General features: G+C 41.2%; 2 protein-coding genes across 31 annotated transcripts in view; one reads left to right on the forward strand and one right to left on the reverse strand.

Moving 5' to 3' along the window:
- ZNF529 (zinc finger protein 529) overlaps nucleotides 1-23593 on the reverse strand; it is a 63154-nt gene that overhangs the window by 38595 nt on the left and 966 nt on the right. Inside the window, exon 2 of the mRNA XM_032170641.2 lies at nucleotides 8053-8139. The gene's annotated coding sequence lies outside the window, so the exon portion shown is untranslated. The remainder of the gene's footprint in view (nucleotides 1-8052; nucleotides 8140-23593) is intronic.
- Nucleotides 1-23593, forward strand: part of ZNF382 (zinc finger protein 382) — a 60386-nt gene that overhangs the window by 8263 nt on the left and 28530 nt on the right. For 14 of the 30 annotated variants that reach the window (XR_009208819.1, XM_058424684.1, XM_058424692.1 and 11 more), the window contains 2 exons: nucleotides 12217-12320; nucleotides 15150-15290. The exons of 6 other annotated variants lie outside the window; for them this stretch is intronic. Coding sequence is in view for 18 of the 24 variants with exons in the window: in XM_058424684.1 (XP_058280667.1) it covers nucleotides 12293-12320; nucleotides 15150-15290 (169 nt within the window). In the remaining 6 variants the exon portion in view is untranslated. Of the gene's footprint in view, nucleotides 1-3339; nucleotides 3515-6819; nucleotides 6872-12216; nucleotides 12321-12544; nucleotides 12689-12784; nucleotides 13106-13849; nucleotides 13960-15149; nucleotides 15291-23593 lie in introns of those variants that run through there. 10 more of the 30 variants (XR_009208820.1, XR_009208824.1, XM_058424685.1 and 7 more) reach the window with 8 other exon arrangements.

Below are 23593 nucleotides of genomic sequence, written 5' to 3' on the forward strand. Positions count from 1 at the left end.
TGGCGCCTAGTGGGAGGTGTTGGATTATGGGGTGGATCTCATGAATGGCGTGGTGTCCTCCACATGGATATGAGTTCACCCTATAGCTAGTTGTTTAAAAGAGCCTGGCACCTCCTCCCTCCCCCTTTTGTTCCCTCTTGCCATGTGATATGCTAGCTTTCCCTTTGCCTTCTGCCATAATTGTAAGCTTCCTGAGGCCTCACCAGAAGCAGATACTGGCACTATGCTTCTTGTACAGCCTATAGAACCATAAGCTAAATAAACCATTTTTCTTTATAAATTACCCAGCCTCAGGTATTCCTTTATAGCAACACAAAACAGACTAATACATGTGGCATATACATACAGGGTAATATTATTCAGCCTTGGAAGGAAATTTTGACATATGCTACAATGTGGCTGAATCTTGAGGATATTCTAACAAGCCAATCACAAAAAGATAACTACTTATGATTCCACTCATGTGAAGTATCTAGAGTAGTCCAACTCGTAAAATCAGAAAGTATTACTGGTCTCCCACTTTTTGGCTATTAATGCTTGTAGTGAGAGAGTTTGTAGGTTTCTTGTCATGGTTGCCAGGGGCTGGGGGCAGGGGGAGAAGGGTAGTTATTATTTGATGGATATAGTTTCACATTTACAGGATGAAAAAGTTGTGGATATTGGTTGTACAAAAATGGGAATATACTTAATGCTACTGAGCTGTACACTCAAATAGTTAAGATGGTAAATTTTATGTTACATGTATACTTTGCCATAATTTTTAAAAATGAAGAAAGGCTTAAACAAGAATAACAAACATGCTATATGCTAAACCAAAAGTCGAAAAAAAGAAATAAAGATGGGCATAAATTGGCCAGGCGTGGTGGTTCACGCCTGTAATCCCAACACTTTGGGAGGCCGAGATGGGCAGATCACGAGGTCAGGAAATTGAGATCATCCTGACTAACACGGTGAAACCCCGTCTCTACTAAAAATGCAAAAAATTAGCTGGGAGTTGTGGTGGGCACCTGTAGTCCCAGCTACTCGGGAGGCTGAGGCAGGAGAATGGCCTAAATCCGGGAGGTGGAGCTTGCAGTGAGCTGAGATCACGCCACTGCACTCCAGGCTGGGCGACAGAGTGAGACTCCATCTCAAAAAAAAAAAAAAAAGATGAGCATAAATCAATTAAGTAGAAATAGAAAGCAGACCATTAAGAAAATGAACAAAACAGAAAGTTGTTTATTTGAAGGCATTTTAAAAATTGATAAATCCCTAGTAAGCATAATTAATAAAAGATAAAACACAGATTACCCTTGTCGGGAATAAAAATGAAGATGCCACTACAGATCCTACAGACAGTAAAATGATAAGGCAATATTATGAACAATTTTATGCCAATAAATTTGACATTTTAGATGAAATTCATCCATTCCTTTGAAAGCACAGCTTCTCAAAACTCTTGACTCAAGATGAAATAGAAAAACAGAAAGTCTGTATCTAATTTTTTTTTTTTTGAGACAGGGTCTTGCTCTGGCACCCAGACTGGAGTCCAGTGGCATGATCATGACTCACTACAGCCTCAACCTACTAGTATCAAGTGATTCTTCTCCTGTCTCAGCCTCCCAAGTAGCTGGGACTACAGGTGGGCACCACTATGGCCAGCTAATTAAAAAAAAAAAAAATTTAGAGACAGGGTCTCACTTTGTTGTGCAGGTTGGTCTTGAACTCCTGGGCTCAAGAAATCCTCCCACCTTGGCCTCCCAAAGTGCTGAGATTTCAGGCATGTGCCATGACACCTGGCCTAAAATTTTAAGTTTTAATAAATAAAAATCCATACATACAGAACCAGGTTCACCTCCACTGAAACCCCTGCAACTCAGCCAAAAGTAAATGTAACATGGTTTTGAACACTCTCTTAATCCAGGGCACATGAAAAACCCTTAAAAACAAAAACAAAGCATACCTCTGCCCCACCGAGATGAGCTCAAAAACAAAAATTACAAACAACAAGGAAATAACCATCATAGGAGGGTCAGCAGAGTAAATAAATAATAAAGTTGGCACCTACAAGAACTGCATATAATATGACAATATGAAAGAATATGAAATGTTTTAAATGGAAAAAAACTCATAATGAAAGCACAATACTTAAAAAGAATCAGTAGATTTAAAAAATAACCAAAGAAAATTTCTAGAAATAAAAAAGATCTTAAATATAGAGAACATAACAAGCACAGCTCAAAATTAATGAACTTAAAGATATATCTGAAGAGATTACCTATAATGCAGCACAGAGATAAAAAGTGAAATACAGATGAGAAACTGAGACATGGAAGAAAATAAGAGGGCCCAAGACACATCTAATAAATATCATAAAAGGAGAAAAAGGAGGAGAAGCATCAGAAGAAAAAGTGGTTTACAACTTTTCATAATTAAAGTCAATTTTAAGATGAGGAATCAAAATGAGTGTCAAGTAGGATAATGAAAGTGGATCTAACACCTAGACACATCACAGTGATAATGTAGAACAGAAATCTTGAAAAGAAGGAAGGGAGGGAAGGAAAGAAGAAAAACAGAAAAGACATGCTACCTAAAAGGAAAGATGATTGGGCACAAGATGTCAGAAGACAGGAGAATAATACCTTCAAAGTGATGTAGGAAAAGTAGCAATTAAGAGTGGGGCAAAATAAAGACATTTTCAGACAAAGATAAGGTTTTTTCATAGACTCACTGGAAGAATTTCTAAAGGATGTGAATCAGCAAAAAGAAAAACCCAGAAAGAATGAGATAAAATTTTAAATGATGAGCAAGGAAATTGGTAAATATGTTGGGGATTCTGTTTACTAAGTAATGATGATTACTTTTTATAGAATTTTAAAACAAATTAGATCAAAAGCACCAGACAAAAATAAAAAGAGGCCGGATGCGGTAGTTCACACCTGTAATCCCAGCACTTTGAGAGGCCAAGATGGGCAGATCACTTGAGGTCAGGAGTTGGAGACCAGCCTGGCCAACATGCTGAAACCCCATCTTCACTAAAAATACAAAATTCAGCTGGGTGTGGTGGTGCTCACCTGTAATTCCAGCTACTCAGGAGGCTAAGGCAAGATAATCGCTTGAACCCAGGAGGTGGTGGTTGTAGTGAACCGAGATCGCCCCACTGCACTCCACCCTGGGTGACAGAGGGAGACTCTGTCTCAAAAAAAAAAAAAAAAAAAAAAAAAAGAAAGAACGTACCTACAGCATTCTAAGGTCTTTTTTTATTGCTCAAGGAGATACCAATTAGTCGTTAAGTCAAAGATGCAAGGTTAAGAGTAACTTCCGATAGTAAAGCAATACAATATCTTATTTTTAATCCAGTGCAGGGGGAAGGAGAATAAAGAGCACTTAATTGATCTCATAGAAGTCAATAAAGCATAAAGGCAGCAGCAAGTATAAGCCTGATGAAAAAGAAAGTGGGGAAGGAGATGGGTCATTGAGCTAAAGGGAGGCCTGGTGACAGCTCTTGGAAGATGAAGTCTGACCAGAATAGCATGTAAGTCAATCAGGTTGCTGTGGCCAAAGTGCATGGTCCTTGCCTCTGAGTTTGTGGTGGGGAGAAACAACAAACCAACACTAAACATGGAGGAAAGAATTAAAGACTCAGGCCTATCAGTTTCCACTCCCTGCCCTCCCATTACTCCCAGTTTAAAGGTTTACAGGGGCTCATGGATGAGTGGGAAGTTTTTGCGAATTTTGATAGAGAAATGAGCCGCCTCTTGACCAGCAGAGAGCCCCAGATTCATTCTCATGTGGAATAACTGAGCTAAAGGGCAGTCAGTGTTCCAGAGCCCTGTGCTCACAGATCTAGCTGCAATCCCCACCTGCATTGTTTTTAGTTGTGTATATCCCTTAATGTTACTGAACCTCATTCTCTTCTGATGTAAAATGAAGACAGGCATTTCTGCTCAACCCATTTCATCTGTAAATGGAGGGAATAAGTCTTTATGAAATGAGACAAAGTATATTCAGTGTCTGCAGTGCAGTCAATAAATAAGTGTCTTTCTACCTGTTTCTCACAAAACTGAAATAAAAGCTGGAAAATTGCTTTGTAAACCGTAAGGCACTATGCATACAAAAGAGATTACTATGAATTTTTCCTAAGTGATTAACTCATGACTCCTTTTCATACTCCTCAGCAGTGGCAACATTGGGAGGCTGGATTTTGGTGGGATGGAAGGTAACAAGGAGACTCTGGTTTCTGGCCAGCTCCAGGACTGGATGTGATGGTTAACGATACTTAACATCACCACACAGCTCATTCCCTAACTGGCTCAGTACCTATGGATCTCTAAGCAATGTCTTAACATTTACGCTTACATCTGCTAAGCTAAGTATGTACTGTTCCTTGATTTACATGCCACATCGATTATTTAAGGGGTTCCAACTGTGGATCATGAGGCAGAAGAGGTGACAATGAAAGGTCAGGCAAATACAGGAGTGTCCAGTGTGGAACACAAAATCCCATCCTGACTATAAAACATTATATGCTGTTTATTACATTTTAACTTCAAAAATTATCGACTCCATTTTCCATTTCCTTGTAATATATATTGAGCTTTTCAGTCCTGTTTTGTCATCCATCATGCAAACAAGTAAAATTCTTAAGGATGCAGACCCACCTAATAGTACTAAAAAGGAATCTTTAAAAAATATGGAGATGTCTTCTCCCTATGGAGCTACACGGGAAAAGACACCACTCTGTGTCATAAAATCTATTTAAACAGTTGCCGGGCGCGGTGGCTCACACCTGTAATCCCAGCACTTTGGGAGGCCGAGGCAGGTGGATCATGAGGTCAGGAGTTCAAGACCAGCCTGACCAATATGATGAAACCCCGTCTCTACTAAAAATACAAAAATTAGCCAGGTGTGGTTGTTCGCATCTGTAATCCCAGCTACTCAGGAGGCTGAGGCAGGAGAATTGCTTGGAGCTGGGAGACGGAGGCTGCAGTGAGCTGAGATCACGCCATTGCACTCCAGCCTGGGCAACAGAGCGAAAGTGAGACTGGGTCTCAGAAAACAAACAAACAAACAAAAAAGCTATTTAAAAGAACCTGATATGATAAAGTATTGAATTGAGAACATTCATTGAATATCAGCATTACTCTCCTGTTCAGTAGAGAGATAACTCTGATCATCCTCAGCTATTTTCCTGTCTATAATTTGCTTATTTGTATTATTTGTGCAAAGGAGTCTTTAAGACCTCATATTTCAATAGTAATCCTAAATCCTGTTGTTTATGTCATAATTTGCTGCCCTGATAATGCTTAAACTCATCTCTGTTTTTCTAAAAGACATAAATATGTATAAGGTTTCTATATTAAGAAAAAAGACAAGTATGCAGTTTCTGTTTACTCCTATCATGCATAAAGGTATAATAAAATCCCATGAGTGGCTGGGCGTGGTGGCTCATGCCTGTAATCCCAACACTTCGGGAGGCTGAGGCAGGTGGATCACTTAAGGTGAGGAGTTTGAGACCATCCTGGCCAACATGGTGAAACCCCGTCTCTACTAAAAATAGAAAAATTAGCCAGGCGTGGTGACGAGCACCTGTAATCCCAGCTACTCAGGAGGCTGAGGCAGGAGAATCGCTTGAACCCAGGAGGCAGAGGTTACAGTGAGCCAAGGTCATGCCACTGCACTCCAGCCTGGGTGTCAGAGCAAGACTCCGTCTCAGGAAAAAAAAAAAAAAAAAAAAATTCCCATTAGGGAAATGCACAACAAAACAATAATGAGATACTATGAATACACCTACTACGATGGCTATAATTTATTTTAAAGTGTTGGGAAGGATGTTGAGAAATAAAAACTCTTTTACCCTGCTAGTGGGAATGTAAAATGCTCCAGTTGCTGTGAAAATCAATCTGGCAGTTCCTGAAATGGTTAAACATAATATTAGCATATAATCTCCAGTTCTACTCCTCAGATCTACCTGACAGAAATGAAAACATTTCCACACTAAAACAGGCACATGAATCTTCACGGCAGCATTATTCACAGTAGCCAAAAAATGGAAATAACCTAAACATCCATCAGCTGATGAATGGGTAAGCAAGATGTCATATCCTTATCACACCTTAGAATATTATTCAGTCATAAAAAGGAAGTAATAATGATACACATTACATGGATGAACCTTCAAAACATTATGGTAAGTTAAAGAAGCTAGTCATGAAGGATTTACATACTGCATGACTCCATTTATATGAAATGTCCAGAACAGGAAAATCTGTCAAGAAAAAGCACATTAATGGTTGCCTAGGGCTGGAGGGCATAGGGGTTTGGAAGTCAGAGTTAAGGGGAGCTGGATTTCTTTGGGAGGTAAATACGATCTAAAATTGTGGTGATGCTTGAGCCCAGGAGTTTGAGACCAGACTTGCCAACATGGTGAAACCCTTTCTCCACTAAAAATACAAAAATTAGCTGGGTGTGGTGGCATGTGCCTGTAATCCCAGCTATTTGGGAGGCTGAGGCAGGAGAATCGCTTGAACCGGGGAGGAGGAAGTTGCAGTGAGCCGAGATCATGCCACTGCAGTCCAGCCTGGGTGAAAGAGCAAGACTCTCTCAAAATAAAATAAAATTGTGGTGTTGAATGTATAACTCTGTGAATATACGAAAATCCATTGAATTGTACACTTTAAATGGGTGAATTGTATGTGAATTATGGCTCAATAAAGTGGTTTTAACGTGTCTCATGCCTTAAGGGATTACTCGTTTAGTATATGGCCTCCAGTAGTGGTTTAATGAAATTCTGTGGGAGATCTCTTGAGCTTTATTCAGAGCGTTGTTTTACCCTCCTAGCGTCCACTCCCTGCTGTCTTTGCATAGGAGAACCACAGTCCTGTATTCAGAGGTAAAAGTGGATAAGTACCTCATGATTTGAGGGTGGGTGTGATGGAAAGAGAGTTATCATTCACTTGGTCTGCCCTGTTCCCTAAGTGTATGTTTGCTTCCCACACCTCTGTCATCCTTGGTCTGAAATGAGTGCTATTCCACCTCAGGAACACACTGATGACCCCCAGCACTGTGAAAATCAGAACAGTGAATGACAAGATTCGAAAGGGCCATGACAAATATTAGGGAAATGGAAAAGTAGAATGAGATCCATTCATTGTGGATCAAACCTAACAGACAATGGCAGCAAGAAGTGGGGAGAGAAGAGAAACTTTCTCTGGAGTCTTGCCTATTCTGTGCCTCCAACAATATGCCCCTTCCCCATACCTTGCCCAATGAATCTCTTCATCTGTATCCTTTGTAATATCCTTTATAATAAACCAGCAAACATAAGTAAGTGTTTCCCTGAGTTCTGTGAGCCACTTCAGCAAATTAATTGAACCCAAAGAGGGGGTTGTGAGAACCCCATCTTTTTTTTTTTTTTTTAAGATAGGATCACGCTCTGTCGCCCAGGCTGGAGTGCATTGGCACAGATCACTGCTCACTGTAACCTTGAATTCCTGGGCTCAAGTGAGCCTTTCACCTCAGCCTCCCAAGTAGCTAGGACTACACAGGCTTGTAGCCCCATGCCCAGCTAATTCTACTTTTTATTTTCTTGAGACAGGTCTCATTATGTTGCCCAGGCTGGTCTTGAACTCTTGGCCTCAAGTGATCCTCCAGCCATAAGCCACTGTAAATGTCTGAGAACGTCAACTTGAAGCCCAGCTGGTCAGAAGTTCTAGAGGCCCAGACTTGCAACTGGTGTCTGAAGGGATGGCAGTCTCGGGGACTGAGCCCTCAACCTGAGTGATCTGATGTTTTTTCCAGGCAGATAGTGTCAGAATTAAATTGGAGGATACGCAGTTAGTGTCTGCTGCAGAACTGATTGCTTGCTTGCTGGTAGGGGGAAATCCCCACATATCTGGGGGTCACTGAAGTCTTTGGTGTTGACTCTTACTATGTTTGTTGTTTTCATGTGAGAGCAGAGGAAAAGCAAGGAAACGTTTTCCTCTGGTCTGTTTTCCAGACCAGTCTTTACAGAAACACACACACAGCTTCAAACAACACTGTGCTTACACAACCCTAAAAGTTAGTAAGTACCTCTTTCAGTTCTGCACTCCAAGCACTTCAGTGATTTCAGACTTACTGTAGTCCTGGCCTTGATTTTTAATATCCACCTCTCGGCAACTGGCAAAAAAAAAAAAAAGACAAAAAATATCAGTGAAGATATATGGATTATCAACCAACTTGATAAAATTAAGATTTTGCATAATAATGCACCCAACAACTGTAAAAGTGCACATGTTATATTCAAGACAGACCACATATTAGGCCATAAAAAAAGCATCCATGAATTTCAGAGGATCAAAATCGTACACAATGTGTTCTTCCGTCCAATGAAATTAGGAATCACTGACAATGAAGTACCTAGAAAACCCACAAATGTTTGGAAATTAAACACACTTCTACATAATCCATAGGTTAAAGAAGAAATCAAAGGGAAAAAGAAAATAGTTTGAACTAACTGATAATGAAAATGCACCATACAAAAATTTGTGGGGCCAGGCATGGTGGCTCATATGTATAATCCCAGCACTTTGGGAGGCCAAACAGGCAGATTGCTTGAGCTCAGGAGTTTCAGACCAGCCTAGGCAACAGGGTGAAACCTCATATCTACAAAATAAAATTAAGAGGATGTGGTGGTGTGCAATCACGTGGCTGTGGTCCCAGCTATGCGGGAGGCTGAGGCAGGAGGATCACTTGAGCCCAGGAAGTTGCAGTGAGCCATGATCGCACCACTACACTCCAGCCCAGGTGGCAGAGTTGAGACTTTGCCTCAAAAATAAATAAGTAAATACATAAATAAATAAATAAAAAGAAATTTGTGGAATGGAGTTAAAGTAGGGATTCTGGATTTAAATGCTTATATGAGAAGAGAAGGCCTAGAATCAATAATTACAGGTTCTACTTTAAAAGGCTAGAAAAGGAAAAGCAGAGTAAACCCTCAGTACCCAGAAGAAAGGAAATGAGAGAAAAAAATAAATGAAATAGATATACAATTAGCCAAAGTGAATTCTCTGAAAAATCAACGAAATTGATAAAACCTTGGGTGGGCATGATGGCTCATGCCTGTAATCCCAGTACTTTGGGAGGCCGAGGTGGGCAGATCACCTAAAGTCAGGAGTTTGAAACCAGCCTGGCCAACATGGTGAAACCCCATCTCTACTAAAAATGCAAAAATTAGCCAGGCATGGTGGCATGCGCCTGTAGTCCCAGCTACTCTGGAGGCTGAGGGAGGAGAATCGCCTGAACCTGGGAGGTGGAGGTTGCAGTGAGCTGAGATAGCGCCACTGCACTCTAGACTTGGCAACAGAGCAAGACCCCGTCTCAAAAAAAAAAAAAAAGTTGATAAAACCTAGCTAGAATTATCAATTTAAAAACTGCAAAGACAAATTACCAACATCAGAAATGAAAGAACTTATCACTAAGGAGCATTTTAGATATTAGAAGTCTAACAATTATTATTGGGAGGCCAAGGTGGGCAGATCACGAGGTCAAGAGATTGAGACCATCCTCCCAACATGGTGAAACCCCATCTCTACTAAAAATACAAAAATTAGCTGGCATGGTGGTGCGCGCCTGTAGTCCCAGCTACTCGGGAGGCTGAGGCAGGAGAATCACTGGAACCCAGGAGGCAGAGGTTTCAGTGAGCCGAGATTGTGCCACTGTACTCCAGCCTGGCAACAGAGTGAGACTCCATCTCAAAAAAAAAAAAAAAGAATTATAGACAAGTCATCATATTTGAGAATTCAGATGAAATGGACAAAATTCCAAAAAAAGAAAAAATACAGCTTACTAAAACACACAAGTTGAAACAGATACATTAAGGAAATTGAGGCCAGATGTGGTGGCTCACACCTGTAATCCCAGCACTTTGGGAGGCCGAGGTGGGCGGATCATGAGGTCAGGAGATTGAGACGATCCTGGCTAACATGGTGAAACCCCGTCTCTACTAAAAAATACAAAAAAATTAGCTGGGCGTGGTGGCAGGCGCCTGTAGTCCCAGCTACTCAGGAGGCTGAGGCTGGATAATGGCGTGAACCTGGGAGGCGGAGCTTGCAGTGAGCCAAGATCGTGCCACCGCACTCCAGTATGGGCGACAGAGCGAGACTCCATCTCAAAAAAAAAAAAAAAAAAAGGAAATTTAATTTGTTACATCAAAAAAAGAAATCTCCAGGCCTAGATGGTTTTGCCAGATAATTCAACCAGAAGTTTAAGGAACAAATAATACCAATCTTATACAGACTTTTCCAGAAAATAGGGAAGGAGAGGACAGTTCATTTTTTGAGGTCAGTACTACCCTAATACCAAAACCTGATAAAGATATTACAACGAAAGAAATGACAGACCAAAAACCTCATGCAAAAATTCTTAAGAAAATGGTAGCAAATTTGGCTGGGCATAGCAGCTCATGCCTATAATCCCGCACTTTGGGAGGCCATGGTGGGTGGATCACTTGAGGTCCGGAGTTGGGAGACCAGACTGGCCAACATGGTGAAACCCTGTCTCTACTAAAAATACAGAAAAAAAAAAAAATACTAGCCGGGCATGGCAGTGCATGCTTATAATCCCAGTTACTTGGGAGGCTGAGGTGGGAGGATCACTTGAACCCAGGAGGTGGAGGTTGCAGTGAGCCGAGATCATGCCACTGCACTGCAGCCTGGGCAACAGAGCAAGACTTTGTCTCAAAAAAAAAAAAAAAAAAAGGCCAGGCACAGTGGCTTACACCTGTAATCCTAGCACTTTGAGAGGCCAAGGCGGGCGGACTGCCTGAGCTGAGGAGTTCAAGACCACCCTGGGCAACATGGTGAAACTCTGTCTCCACTAAAATACAAAAAACTAGCTGGGCGTGGTGGCACGTGCCTGTAGTCCCAGATACTCGGGAAACTGAAGCAGGAGAATTGCTTGAACCTGGGAGGCGGGGGTTGCAGTGAGCCGAGATCATGCCACTGCAATCCAGCCTGGGCGACAAAGTGAGACTCTGTCTTCAAAAAAAAAAACAAGAAAGAAAGAAAATGGTAGCAAATTTAATCTGGAAATATGTAAAAAGGTTACAAGATGAACCACTAATACAAGATTTAACAAAAAAAAAAAAAAAAAAGAAAGAAAGTGCTGAGCTAGAAGCAGTTGGGTTGGCTGGGAGGCAGGATTCCATGTAGGCCAATGACATTTTGAAATGGCATTATTTTCTGCTTAACATTTTAAAAAATCAATTGTATTCATATTAGTTGAATAAAGGAGAAAAAAACATGATCACTTTAGTATACAAAAAAATTATCGGACAAAATACATTATCCCTTCATGATGAAAACTCTCAGCAAGCTAGAAGTAGATGAGAACTTGTTCAATTTGATAGTCTATGAAAACCTTCAGCTATAATATAGTGATGAAATATTAAATACAATCCTATGATAAAAAAAGGCTATGACTACTAATGCAAGTCCTAGCAATTACAATAAGGCAACAAAATAAATGAAACCTATAAATACTGGCAAAGAAGAAAACTTCCTCTGTAGATGACACAAGTATTTACTTAAAAATCCCAAAGAGTAGATTCTTTTTTCTTTTGATAGACAGGGTCTCAGTCTGTCACCCATGCTGGAGTTCAGTGGTGCGATCACCGCTCACTGCACCCTCGACCTCCCCAGCTCAGGTGATTCTCCCACGTCAGCCTCCAGAGTATCTGGGACTACAGGCATGCGCCACCTCACCTGGCTAATTTTTTGTAGAGATGGAGTTTCCGCCATGTTGCCCAGGCTACTCTTGAACTCCAGGGCTCAAGCAATCTGCCTGCCTCGGCCTCCCAAAGTGCTGGGATTACAGGCATGAGCCACTGTGCCTGGACAGGTCCCAATCTATAATCGAATGAAATCATCTTCTTCTAATCATCCCTCCACCATCTTTTGGATGATCCAATACCTCTTCAAGAGCTTTCATTTTACTGTTCCGAGAAAAAGGGCTGAACCTATAGTGGATGCTAAATATTAATGGGAAAATAGAGGGATCCATTAGGAGAATCTTGGGCTGTTTGGCATCATTGCTCACTGGAACTGGGGACAACTTCTTAGATCTCTGTTACATAGGACATTTCAAGATAAGGTAATGTTTACATGATCTAAAATATGACTATGTTTTAGAAGTAGAGACAAACAGTTCACCAAAACCATGGCTAAAAATGATTAAGAACTTGTCCGTCCTCCTCAGGGGTCCTCTCTTTTGCAGAAGCACAGAGACCACAGAGGCAAGAGCTGGGGAAGGAAAACTGCCTATGAGATGAGATATGCCTCTCAGCTTCCAAAATGTGGGAGGTAAGAGGGATTCTGGACAAAATGAAACCCTGCACCCACAAGGAGTCCAGCAGACAGTTGTAGACACCAAGCAGACACCCTCGTAATCTAAAAGTAGGGTCCAGACAGCAAGTTTCTGGCCCATCCCCCACTCTGCTAATGCTGACCTGGACCTAAAATTAAGCCACTCAACCCTATCTTGAGATAACAGAGGGAGAAAATCCTCCCTCCATTTGACTCTCTAGGGTTGCAAAGAGATGACACCATCCACACCAGAACTGCATGAATGGCATCAGGGATGATCAGAGACCATAAATTCCAGTGAGACCAATAACACCATTTCTGGTCCTGCATGCTCTTCCAAACTTTGCCACTAACCCCTTCAAGAGGTACAGTCTATTTCCCTTTCTCTTGAAATTGGGTAGGCCTTTGGGAGTCCCTTGATAAACAGAATACAACAGAAATGACACTGTGTATCTAACAAGGCTAGGTTAGAAAAGGCAACAGAACTTCATCCTAATCTCTCTCAAGATGCCCCCCATGGAATCTAGCCATCATGCTGTGAGGAATCCAAGCAGCTACATAGAAAGGCCACAACTAGATATTCCAGCTGTAGTCAGCTGAAGCTCCAGCCAACAACTAACATCAACCACCACGTGTGGAAACGAGCAAGCCTTCAGATGATTCCAACTCCCAACCTTCAAGCCAACTCAGCTGAAGCCAAGTAGAGCAGAGACTAGCTGTCCCCCAATGCTCTAATATGCAGATTCATAATTTAAAAGAATGTTATTGTTCTAAGCCACGAAGTTTTGGGGTGGTTTGTCATGCAGCAACTGGAACCGCCTGATCACACCACACACACAAAAGCAGAAAACAATGCCATTTCAAAATGGCATTGGCCCACATGGAATCCTGCCTCCCAGCCAACCCAACTGCTTCTAGCTCAGCACTTCCTATTTCTTTCTTTCAATTTTTTTTTTTTTTTTTTTTTTTTTTTTTTTTTGAGATGGAGTCTTGCTCTGTCGCCCGGGCTGGAGTGCAGTGGCGTGATATCGGCTCATTGCAACCTCCGCCTCCTGAGTTCAAGTGATTCTCCTTCCTCAGCCTCCAAAGGAGCTGGGATTACAGGCATGCACCACCACGCCCGGCTAATTTTTGTATTTTTAATAGAGACGGGGTTTCACCGTGTTGGTCAGGATGGTCTCGAACTCCTGACTTTGTGATCCACGTGCCTTGGCCTGCCAAAGTGCTGGGATTACAGGCGTGAGCCACCACGCCTGGCCTCCTATTTCTCAATCACAATCACTACACTGCTTCCTTCAGTAGCATCGGTCACCACCTCTTTTCTCAGTATCCAAGTTGAAGAAGAGTGAATTTATGACCTCTGCAGCTTGACAATATTTACAAAGAACTCTCTTGAGAAGTGCTTTATAAACCTTATCATTTAATCCTCATTGCTGCTCTATAATTTAATATATTATTTCCATTCAACAGATCAAGACACAAAAGGTAAAGAAGGCAAGTAAGCCAGGTGAAGTGACTCATGCCTGTAACCCCAGGACGCTGGGGCCAACATGGGAGGATTGAGGCCAAGAGTTCGCGATTAGCCTAGACAACATAGCAAGACCCTGTCCCTACAACAAAACATAAAATTAGCCAGGTGTGATAGTGTGCATCTGTAATCCTAGCTTCTTGGAGGTTGAGCTACTTGAACACCTGAGCCCAGGAGTTTGAGACTGCAGTGAGCCATGATTGTGCCACTGCGCTCCAGCCTGGAAGACAGAGCAAGAGTCTGTCTCAAAAAACAAAAAACAGAGGGCGAGAATTTGCCTAAATTTCAATAAGTGTTAGACTTATATTCTCTAGTTGGATGTAGCATATACCTACAATATACATATAATATCGTCTAGTTGGAGATAGCATATTATCTACATTATACATATCTATATAGAAGTATAAATAAATATATATGGTACTATATCTAGTTGGATACAGTATTCTATATATGTCAATTAGGTCATTTGCTCACCTCCATCATTAATAATTTCTAGTCTCCTTATTCTAACAGTTATTGAAAGGTGTGCTAAAATCTCCAAAGATGACTGTGAATTTGTCAATTCATCCTTTCTCTTTTATTGACCTTTTTATATCCTGAAGCTCTTTTTTTTGAGACAGAGTCTCACTCTGTCACCCAGGCTGGAGTGGAATGGCATGGTCTTGGCTCACTGCAACCTCTGCCTCCTGGGTTCAAGAACATCCCAGGTTCTCCCGCCTCAGCCTCCTGAGTAGCTGGGACTACAGGTGTGTGCCACCACACCTGGCTAATTTTTATATTTTAGTAGAGACAGAGTTTCACTATGTTGGCCAGGGTGGTCTCGAACTCCTGACTGCATGATCTGCCTGCCTCAGCCTCCCAAAGTGCTGGGATTACAGGCGTGAGCCACCGCACCCAGCCTTGGGTGTAAACTTTTTTTTTTTTTTTTTGAGATGGAGTCTCGCTCTGTCGCCCAGGCTGGAGTGCAGTGGCGCAATCTCGGCTCACTGCAAGCTCCGCCTCCCGGGTTCACGCCATTCTCCTGCCTCAGCCTGTCTGAGCAGCTGGGACTACAGGCGCCCGCCACCACGCCCGGCTAATTTTTTTGTATTTTTAGTAGAGACGGGGTTTCACTGTGGTCTCGATCTCCTGACCTCGTGATTTATCATTATGAAATGCCTCCATGTTATCTCTCATAATATTTTTTGCTTTAAAGTCTATTTTTTTTTGACATAAATAAACATCAGCTTTTGTTGGTGTTTGCATTACCTCTTTCATACTTTTGCTTTCAACTTTTCTTTTCTTTTTTTTTTGAGATGGAGTCTCGCTCTGTCACCCAGGCTGGAGTGCAATGACTTGGTCTCAGCTCACCGCAGCCTCTGCCTCCTGGTTCAAGCAATTATTATGCTTCAGCCTCCAGAGTAGCTGGGATTATAGGCGTGTGTCACCACACCCAGGTAATTTTTTTTATTTTTAGTAGAGATGGGGTTTTCACCATGTTGGCCATGCTGGTCTCAAACTTCTGACCTCAAATGATCTGCCTGCCTCGGCCTCCCAAAGTGCTGGGATTACAGACGTGAGACCCCGCACCAAGCCTTGCTTTCAACTTTTCTGTGTCATTATACTTAAAAGTGTGTCAGCTACTAAAAGCATATGGTTGATTTTGTTCTTTTCGTCCCTCGCTCTGTCACCCAAGCTGGAGTGCAGTGGCTCAGTCACAGCTCACTGCAGTCTTGACTTCACAGGCTCAAGTGATCCTCCCGCCTCAGCCTCCTGAGTAGCTGGGATTACAGGCATGCACCACCACACCCAGCTAATTTTACTTTTTTGTAGAGATGGGATCTCACTATGTTGCCCAGGCTGGCCGCTGGTCTCAAACTCCTGGGCCCAGGCAATGCTCCCATCTCACCCCTCAAATGCTGGGATTATAGGCATGAGCAACTGTGCCCAGCCAATATTTAATCTTTTTATTGTTTAGTCCACTTTCATTAAATTTCTTTAATGTAATGTAAATTACTAATTTAATTACTATGTTGGAGATAAGTTCATCAACATTTACTTCTATGTGTCCCCCTCTTTTTTTGTTGTTCTTTTATTCCACCATTCTTACCTTTTATTTTATTGGTCAAATAATTTTATTATTCTAGTTTGCCATATTAGTTCATACTGTCATGCACTATTATTTTAGTTACCATAAAGATTATAATACTGTGCTTAACTTGTTACAACTAAAATTCTCATGCAGTGCTTCTGACAGGATAAGTACAACCACAATGGAAATCTGTTTAGCAGTATCTACAAAAACTGAACATACATACATCATACAATCCAGCAATTCTACCCCTGTTTATCTCCACAGCAAAAATGAATGTCTGTGTGCAGGGGTGGGGGAGAGGATTAATACTTATGTGCATGTCTTTGTCCATATTTTGACAATAATGGTCATACTAGCAGTATTTCTATAGAAAAATTTGGAACAACTCAAATTTCCAACAACAGAACAGATAAATAATCTGTGCCACATCCTACAATGGAATACTACACAGCAAAAGGAAGGAACAGGTACCTGCTATATGGAACAACATGGATGAATTTGACACAGATATTGAGTAGAAGATTATTTTACTTATGAGACGTTCAAATAGGTAGATATTAAAAGGAGAGGTACACGAAGGAAATATTTTTATTCAGTGGGACCCAGGAGACTGGATAAATTATCCAGATCCTACATTATATGCCTGCAATAATCTGTTCACCCAGCAAAAGTCCATGCCACATTCCTGTAGATAGCTATACTTAAAATGACAAAGACACATGTTCCTAGAGGGTCTTGGAAGCGGGTATAAAGTTGGTCAGGTCACAAGAGTTGCACAGCCAGTACAAGGAATTGCCTGGGTAGGATTCAGCTTTGACTCTAGTAATAGCTGACTGGTTATGCATCCTTATATTAGCATTGCTTCTCTGTATTCTCTATGGTTTTCTTTTCATTTAAGACTACTTCTTGGCTGGGTGTAGCAGCTCATGCCTGTAATCCCAGTGCTTTGGGAGGCTGAGGCTGGAGGATCACTTGAGACCAGAAGTTCAAGACCAGCATAGGCAACATAGTGAGACACTGTGTCTACAACAGTGAAAAATATTAGCCGGGCCGAGTGACATGCGCACCTCTAGTCCCAGCTACTCAGGAGGCTGAGGTAGGAGGGTAGCTTGAGCCCAGGAGTTTGAGGCTACAGTGTGCCATGATTGCACCACTGCAACCCAGCCTGGGTGACAGAGCAAGACCCTGTCTCTTAAAAAAAAAAAAAAAATCGTTGGGAGGTTATGTACAGTTGCAAATAAGAACAAAAGATGTGATTAAAACTTTCAATATGTTAATCTTAGCTCTGAAAGTTACTAATTCTGTGCTTTGACAAGTATTTTATTGGCATTACCTAGATTTCCTCATCAATAAAATTAGAAAAACAACAGCACCTAGTACCTCACAGAGTTGTCAGAATTAAGTGGAAAAAAAACTCTAACAACAAATCACTTCTATGGTACATAATAAGTACCTAAAAATCACCTAATAAATATCATCTATTTGTATTGATGATGAAAACACTATGTCATGTCATATAATCTATTAGTATTAAAGTGTCTTCTGTCCTTAACATGATTTCTGAGGCCTGCTCTTTCTTATAAAGCTAATATCTTACAAAGCACAGCCTGCAAATGTAGTCTTCACTAACAAAATTACCCACAGATTTTTTCAAAAAGAAAAGGACAGCAGCTAGAGAGAAATCATTCGGCTTATAAACATAGCTCAGAGAATCTGACCCAATTAGTTAACAAATTGAAAATATTAACAAAAGATCAGTCTTGTTCCTTGTCCAATCCAGTCTTTTATGCCTATTTGTAACTACTAACATCTAATTCTGTTATCAGAAATCATAAACCCATCCTCAGCAGTGTGATTTATATAACGAAGTCTCCTAAGACTTCTGGTCTTGAAAGATTAATGCTGTCTTGTGAAAGTTACCTAAATCTGTACAAATACATACATACATACATACATACATACATAATTCTGACTAGCTACCTTACTTAGCTGCCTACCTGTTCTCCTGGTAATTATGCGTAAATTGATATGTGTATAATTCCAAAAGGTGTAAATACTCAGAATGTTTGTCAAATCAGTTGGGCATCAATGACACTTCCTTTTTATCCCTACACACATGGAAGTATAACAAAAGCATGACTGATTTGAATTTCTTTTTCAAACTAAGAGTAGAGAGGTCTTCTCTCATTCAAATGACTAATTCATGTGAATCTTTCTGAAAAAACAAGAACATATTAACATATCTACAAGGAAAAATTAAGAAGAATGTATACCAAAATATTAACAGTGAATATTTTCTAGATAATAAAACTATGACTACTTACAACTTTCTATTTTATAAGTCAACTTAGGTAACTGAATTTTTTTCAGTTAGACTGCACTAATTCCATCATCAGGAATGATAAAACCTAAAGCATTTTTCTAAAGAGCTGGGAGGGAAAGCTATCTTCTACTTATTAAGAAAACTGTGAGCAAACAGGCTGGCAAAATGACATAGAGCAGCACTAAAACCAAACTGACCAAAATAAACAAGCCTACCAAGTCTTGTACATTCTTTTTTTTTTTTTTTTTTTTGAGAAGGAGTCTCACTCTGTTGCCCAGGCTGGAGTGTAGTGGCACAATCTTGTCTCACTGCAACCTCTGCCTCCCTAGTTCAAGCGATTCTCCTGCCTCAGCCTCCCAAGTAGCTGGGATTACAGGCATGTGCCACCATGTCCAGCTAATTTTTCCATTTTTAGTAGAGACAGGGTTTCACCATGTTGGTCAGGCTAGTCTCGAACTCCTAACCTCAGGTGATCCACCCACCTCGGCCTCCCAAAGTGCTGGGATTACAGGCATGAGCCACTGTGCCTGACCAAGTCTTGTACATTCTTTTACCATATTTCATCAATGTACTGAGACATTTCCAATATTAAGATTTTCATTCAGATGTGCAAAATTGTGGTAGGTGGCCCTTTCACACTGAATAAATACTGTTTGGGCCACAGTGGAGGCTTAACAAATGTGGTTTTATCATCGCCTTTCTTTACTGAATTACCAGTTAATATAATCCTTGAAAAGCTGTAATAAATGCCTATCATAGTTCAACTGATTTATAATTTAGCAATTCATTGGGTACTTTTGCTCATAAATATGAACATTATATGATATTCCATCTTATATTTTTTACATTAGTATCTCCTCCTATTTCTTATTATCTATGTAGTATTACATCACTTGGATGTAAACTGACTGACTTAATATTTACATAATACAGGAAATTGTTTTTGAACAAACTCCTCCTAAAGTTCATTTCCAGGTGTTATAGATCAGTAGTTCAAAACATTTTTGGGTTGTATATACCCTTAATACTCTCATAAAATTACAGACTTTTGCTGAGGAAAAAATATGCATGAATAAAAGAAACATACAATAATTAGGTATATAATTCCAAGGCAAATTATTCCAGGTGAAGTATCCCTGTTCTAGACAGAGCATATCTGTGAGCCATTGCACTTGAACTCCACAAACTTTTAATTGATCAAATTCAAAACTTTATTAGTGGACACAAATTTGAATTGCATATAATTTTCACATGTCATGAAATATTATTCTCCTTTTGATTTGTTGTCAACTATTGAGAAAGTTAAAATCAATCAGTTCACAAGCCATATAAAAACAGGCTACAAGCAGTGTTTGGCCCACAGAGCCATAGTTTGCAAACCCATGCTATAGACCCAGAGACCATTATACCATACACAGTCTACACAATTATGTAACTTGGAAAAAAAAAAAAAGACACCTCATGCTGCCAAACCTCATGCAAGACCTAGCTGGGTACCACATCTCCATCTCTTAACATCTCCATATCAAACACTGGCTGTGCTTTTTCAGTTGGAACCTTCATCCTATTTCCTTAATTACAAGTGTAATTTTTTTTTTTTTTTTTTGAGACGGAGTCTCGCTCTGCCTCAGCCTACCCGAGTAGCTGGGACTACAGATGCCCGCCACCACACCTGGCTAATTTTTTTTGTATTTTTAGTAGAGACGGCATTTCACTATGTTAGCCAGGATGGTCTCGATCTCCTGACCTCGTGATCTGCCTGCCTTGGCCTCCCAAAGTGCTGGGATTACAGGTGTGAGTCACTGCGCCTGGCCACAAGTGTAATTCTTAATTACAACTGTATTCCTAGCTACTTGGAATGCTGAGGTGGGAGGACTGCTTGAGCCCAGGAGTTCCAGGCTGTAGTGAGCTATGATCGCACCACTGCCCATCACAATTAACCTCATATTTTCATTGCACCTTATATGTGAATGTGGAATGACTTAGAATATCCACATAATAATAATAAGGTTTTAAATTTAAGCTTAATAATTTATTATTATCAGCCACTGTTTTGTTACTCTGTTAATAGTAACTTTGCTAATCCTCATAAAAATCCTTTGAAATTGGTACTATTATTATATAAATAATAAACTATAGAACAGAAAGATACTGAGTATATTGCCCAAACTCACACATAGTATTAATAATTAGCAAAACCTTAGATTTTAATTCAGATACTATAGAATAGGGGTTGGCAAACTTTTCTGTAAAGGACTAGATAGTAAATATTTTAGGCTTTGTCAACTAAAAGGCAAAATTAAGGATATTATATAGGAGTTTATATAAAAGAGAGATGAAAAATTTACCCTTTGTTTTTCCTTTTTTTAGAGATAAGGTCTGGAACTCCTGGCTTCAAGCAGTCCTCCCTCCTCAGCCTCCCAAAGTGCTGGGATTACAGATGTGAGCCACTGCACCTGAACTCTACAAATTTTTTTTTTTTTTGAGATGGATTCTCACTGTCTCCCAGGCTGGAGTGCAGTGGCGTGATCTTGGCTCACTGCAACCTTTGCCTTCCAGGTTCAAGCGATTCTCCTGCCTCAGCCTCCCGAGTAGCTGGGATTACAGGCGTATGCCACCATGCCCAGCTAACTTTCGTATTTTTAGTAGATATGGTGTTTTACCATGTTGGTCAGGCTGGTCTTGAACTCCTGACCTTGTGATCCGCCCACCTTGACCTCCCAAAGTGCTGGGATTACAGGTGAGAGCCACTGTGCCTGGCCACCTCTACAAATTTTTAATTGACAAAATCCAAAACTTTATTTATGAACACAAATTAAATTGCATATAATTTTCACATGTCATGAAATATTACTCTCCTTTTTTTTTTGTGGTCAACTATTAACAAAAAGTTAAGGCCGGGGGCGGTGGCTCACGCCTGTAATCCCAGCACTTTGGGAGGCCAAGGCCAGCAGATCACGAGGTCAGGAGATCGAGACCATCCTGGCTAACACAGTGAAACCCTGTCTCTACTAAAAATACAAAAAAATTAGCCGGGCGCGGTGGCAGGCGCCTGTAGTCCCAGCTATTTGGGAGGCTGAGGCAGGAAAATGGCGTGAACCTGGGAGGCGGAGCTTGCAGTGAGCGGAGATCATGCCACTGCACTCCATCCTGGGCGACAGAGCCAGACTCCATCTCGAAAAAAAAAAAAAAAAAAAGTTAAAACCAATCAGTTCACAAGCCATACAAAAATACAGGCTACAGGCTGGATTTGGCCCACAGGGCCATAATTTGCAAACCTCTGTTCTAGACCCAGAGACCATTATACCACACTCACACAGTCTACACAGTTATGTGACTTGTGGGAAAAAAAAAGAAAAAAAAAACACCTGGCCGGGCACGGTGGCTCACACCTGTAATCCCAGCACTTTGTGAGGCCGAGGCAGGTGGATCACCTGAGGTCGGGGGAGTTCAAGACCAGCCTGATCAACATGGAGAAACCCCGTCTCTACTAAAACTACAAAACTAGCCAGGCATGGTGGCGCATGCCTGTAATCCCAGCTACTCGGGAGGCTGAGGCAGGAGAATCGCTTGAAGCTAGAAGGCGGAGGTTTCAGTGAGACAAGATGGCACCATTGCACTCCAGCCTGGGCAACAAAAGTGAAACTCTGTCTCAAAAGAAAAAAAAAAAAACACCTGATGCGGCCAAACCTCACGCAAGAACTAGCTGGTACCATATAAATCTCCTAAGGTATTCCCTCGGAAAAACTTCCTGCCCTTCTTAACAGCACTCTCTGCACATACTCCGCAATAATATTCTAACTCCTAAGGTCCTCTAAAACAAAAAAAGTTACTATAACCATTCAAACGATCTCCTATCTTGCTGTTTTTCCACTCATGTCTCTGAAGAAAATCTAAAATATCTAATGTGTAATTCTACCTAAGCAATTGGTCTCCTCTGTAACAAATCACTGTGTGAAGGCAGACTATATGTCATGAGAATGCTTAGACAAAAAGAGCACACAGGAGAAGTGAACATACTGTCAAGGTGTTATATGAAAATCAGCTCTAGGAAGGGCATCTGATGAGGTACTGGAAAGACGATCTGTCTTCATAATGTCATCAGTAACTGAGAAGAGAAGGACTAGAGACCAGGTAAATAGATAAGTCACTATTTGGTGAGCATTTCAAATGAAGTTATTCCACATCCTGAAAAACAAAAATGCATTTCATAAAACAAAGAAAAAATTCAAAACGACCTCTAGCTTGGCTGTAAAATGTGCAACTACAGGCTGGGCACAGTGGCTCATGCTTGTAATCCCAGCACTTTGGGAGGCCGAGGCGGGCGGATCACGAAGTCAGGAGATCGAGACCATCCTGGCTAACACGGTGAAACCCCGTCTCTACTAAAACTACAAAAAAAAAAAAAAAAAAAAAATTAGCCGGGCGTAGTGGCGGGCGCCTGTAGTCCCAGCTACTTGGAGAGGCTGAGGCAGGAGAATGGCGTGAACCCGGGAGGCGGAGCTTGCAGTGGGCCAATATCGCCCCACAGCACTCCAGGCTGGGCCACAAAACGACCCGCCCCCACAGAGAAAAAAAAAAAAAAAAAAAATGTGCAACTACAATGCTTTCCTTCTCTCAGTGCTCTTCTCTTGGAATACAGCAAAATGTGGAAAGAAAGAGAATCACAATATACCCAGCCTTTCTTGGATCCCAGACAGACTAAATAAGAACACATTCTTCACCACTGGCAAGCTTCCATAACCCATGCTGAACATGCCCAGATGGAAGTATGAGAAAGACTGGAATATTGTTGACTCTTCCCTTCATAAAGAAAAATCAGGTTCACCAAAGCTTGAGACTGAAATGTTTCTGTATTCACAATAATTTCCTTTAGACAGCTATGAAAATGCTGTGGATCTACAATATTCAACTTGCCCCCACAGAGCTTCCAAAAGGGATCTTTTGGCTAGGCGCGGTGGCTCACGCCGGTAATCTCAGCACTTTGGGAAGCCGAGGCGGGTGGATCACCTGAGGTCAGGAGTTCGAGACCAGTCTGACCAACATGGTGAAACCCCGTCTCTACTAAAAATACAAAAATGAGCCGGGCATGGTGGCCCAAGCCTGTAATCCCAGCTATTCGGGAGGCTGAGGCAGGAGAATTGCTTGAACCTGGAAGGCGGAGGTTGCAGTGAGCCAAGATTGCGCCACTGCACTCCAGCCTGGGCAACAAGAGTGAAACTCCATCTCACACACACACAAAAAATCTTTGGAGAAAGGAATCCTATTCTTGGGGCCTCAATATCATATCTTCCCAGGACCTTGCCTTGGGAGCAATTCCAGCTCTAACATCTCCATATCAA

This window comes from Hylobates moloch, unplaced genomic scaffold (genome assembly GCF_009828535.3).
Source record: "Hylobates moloch isolate HMO894 unplaced genomic scaffold, HMol_V3 SCAFFOLD_12, whole genome shotgun sequence".
NCBI classification, from domain to species: domain Eukaryota; kingdom Metazoa; phylum Chordata; class Mammalia; order Primates; family Hylobatidae; genus Hylobates; species Hylobates moloch.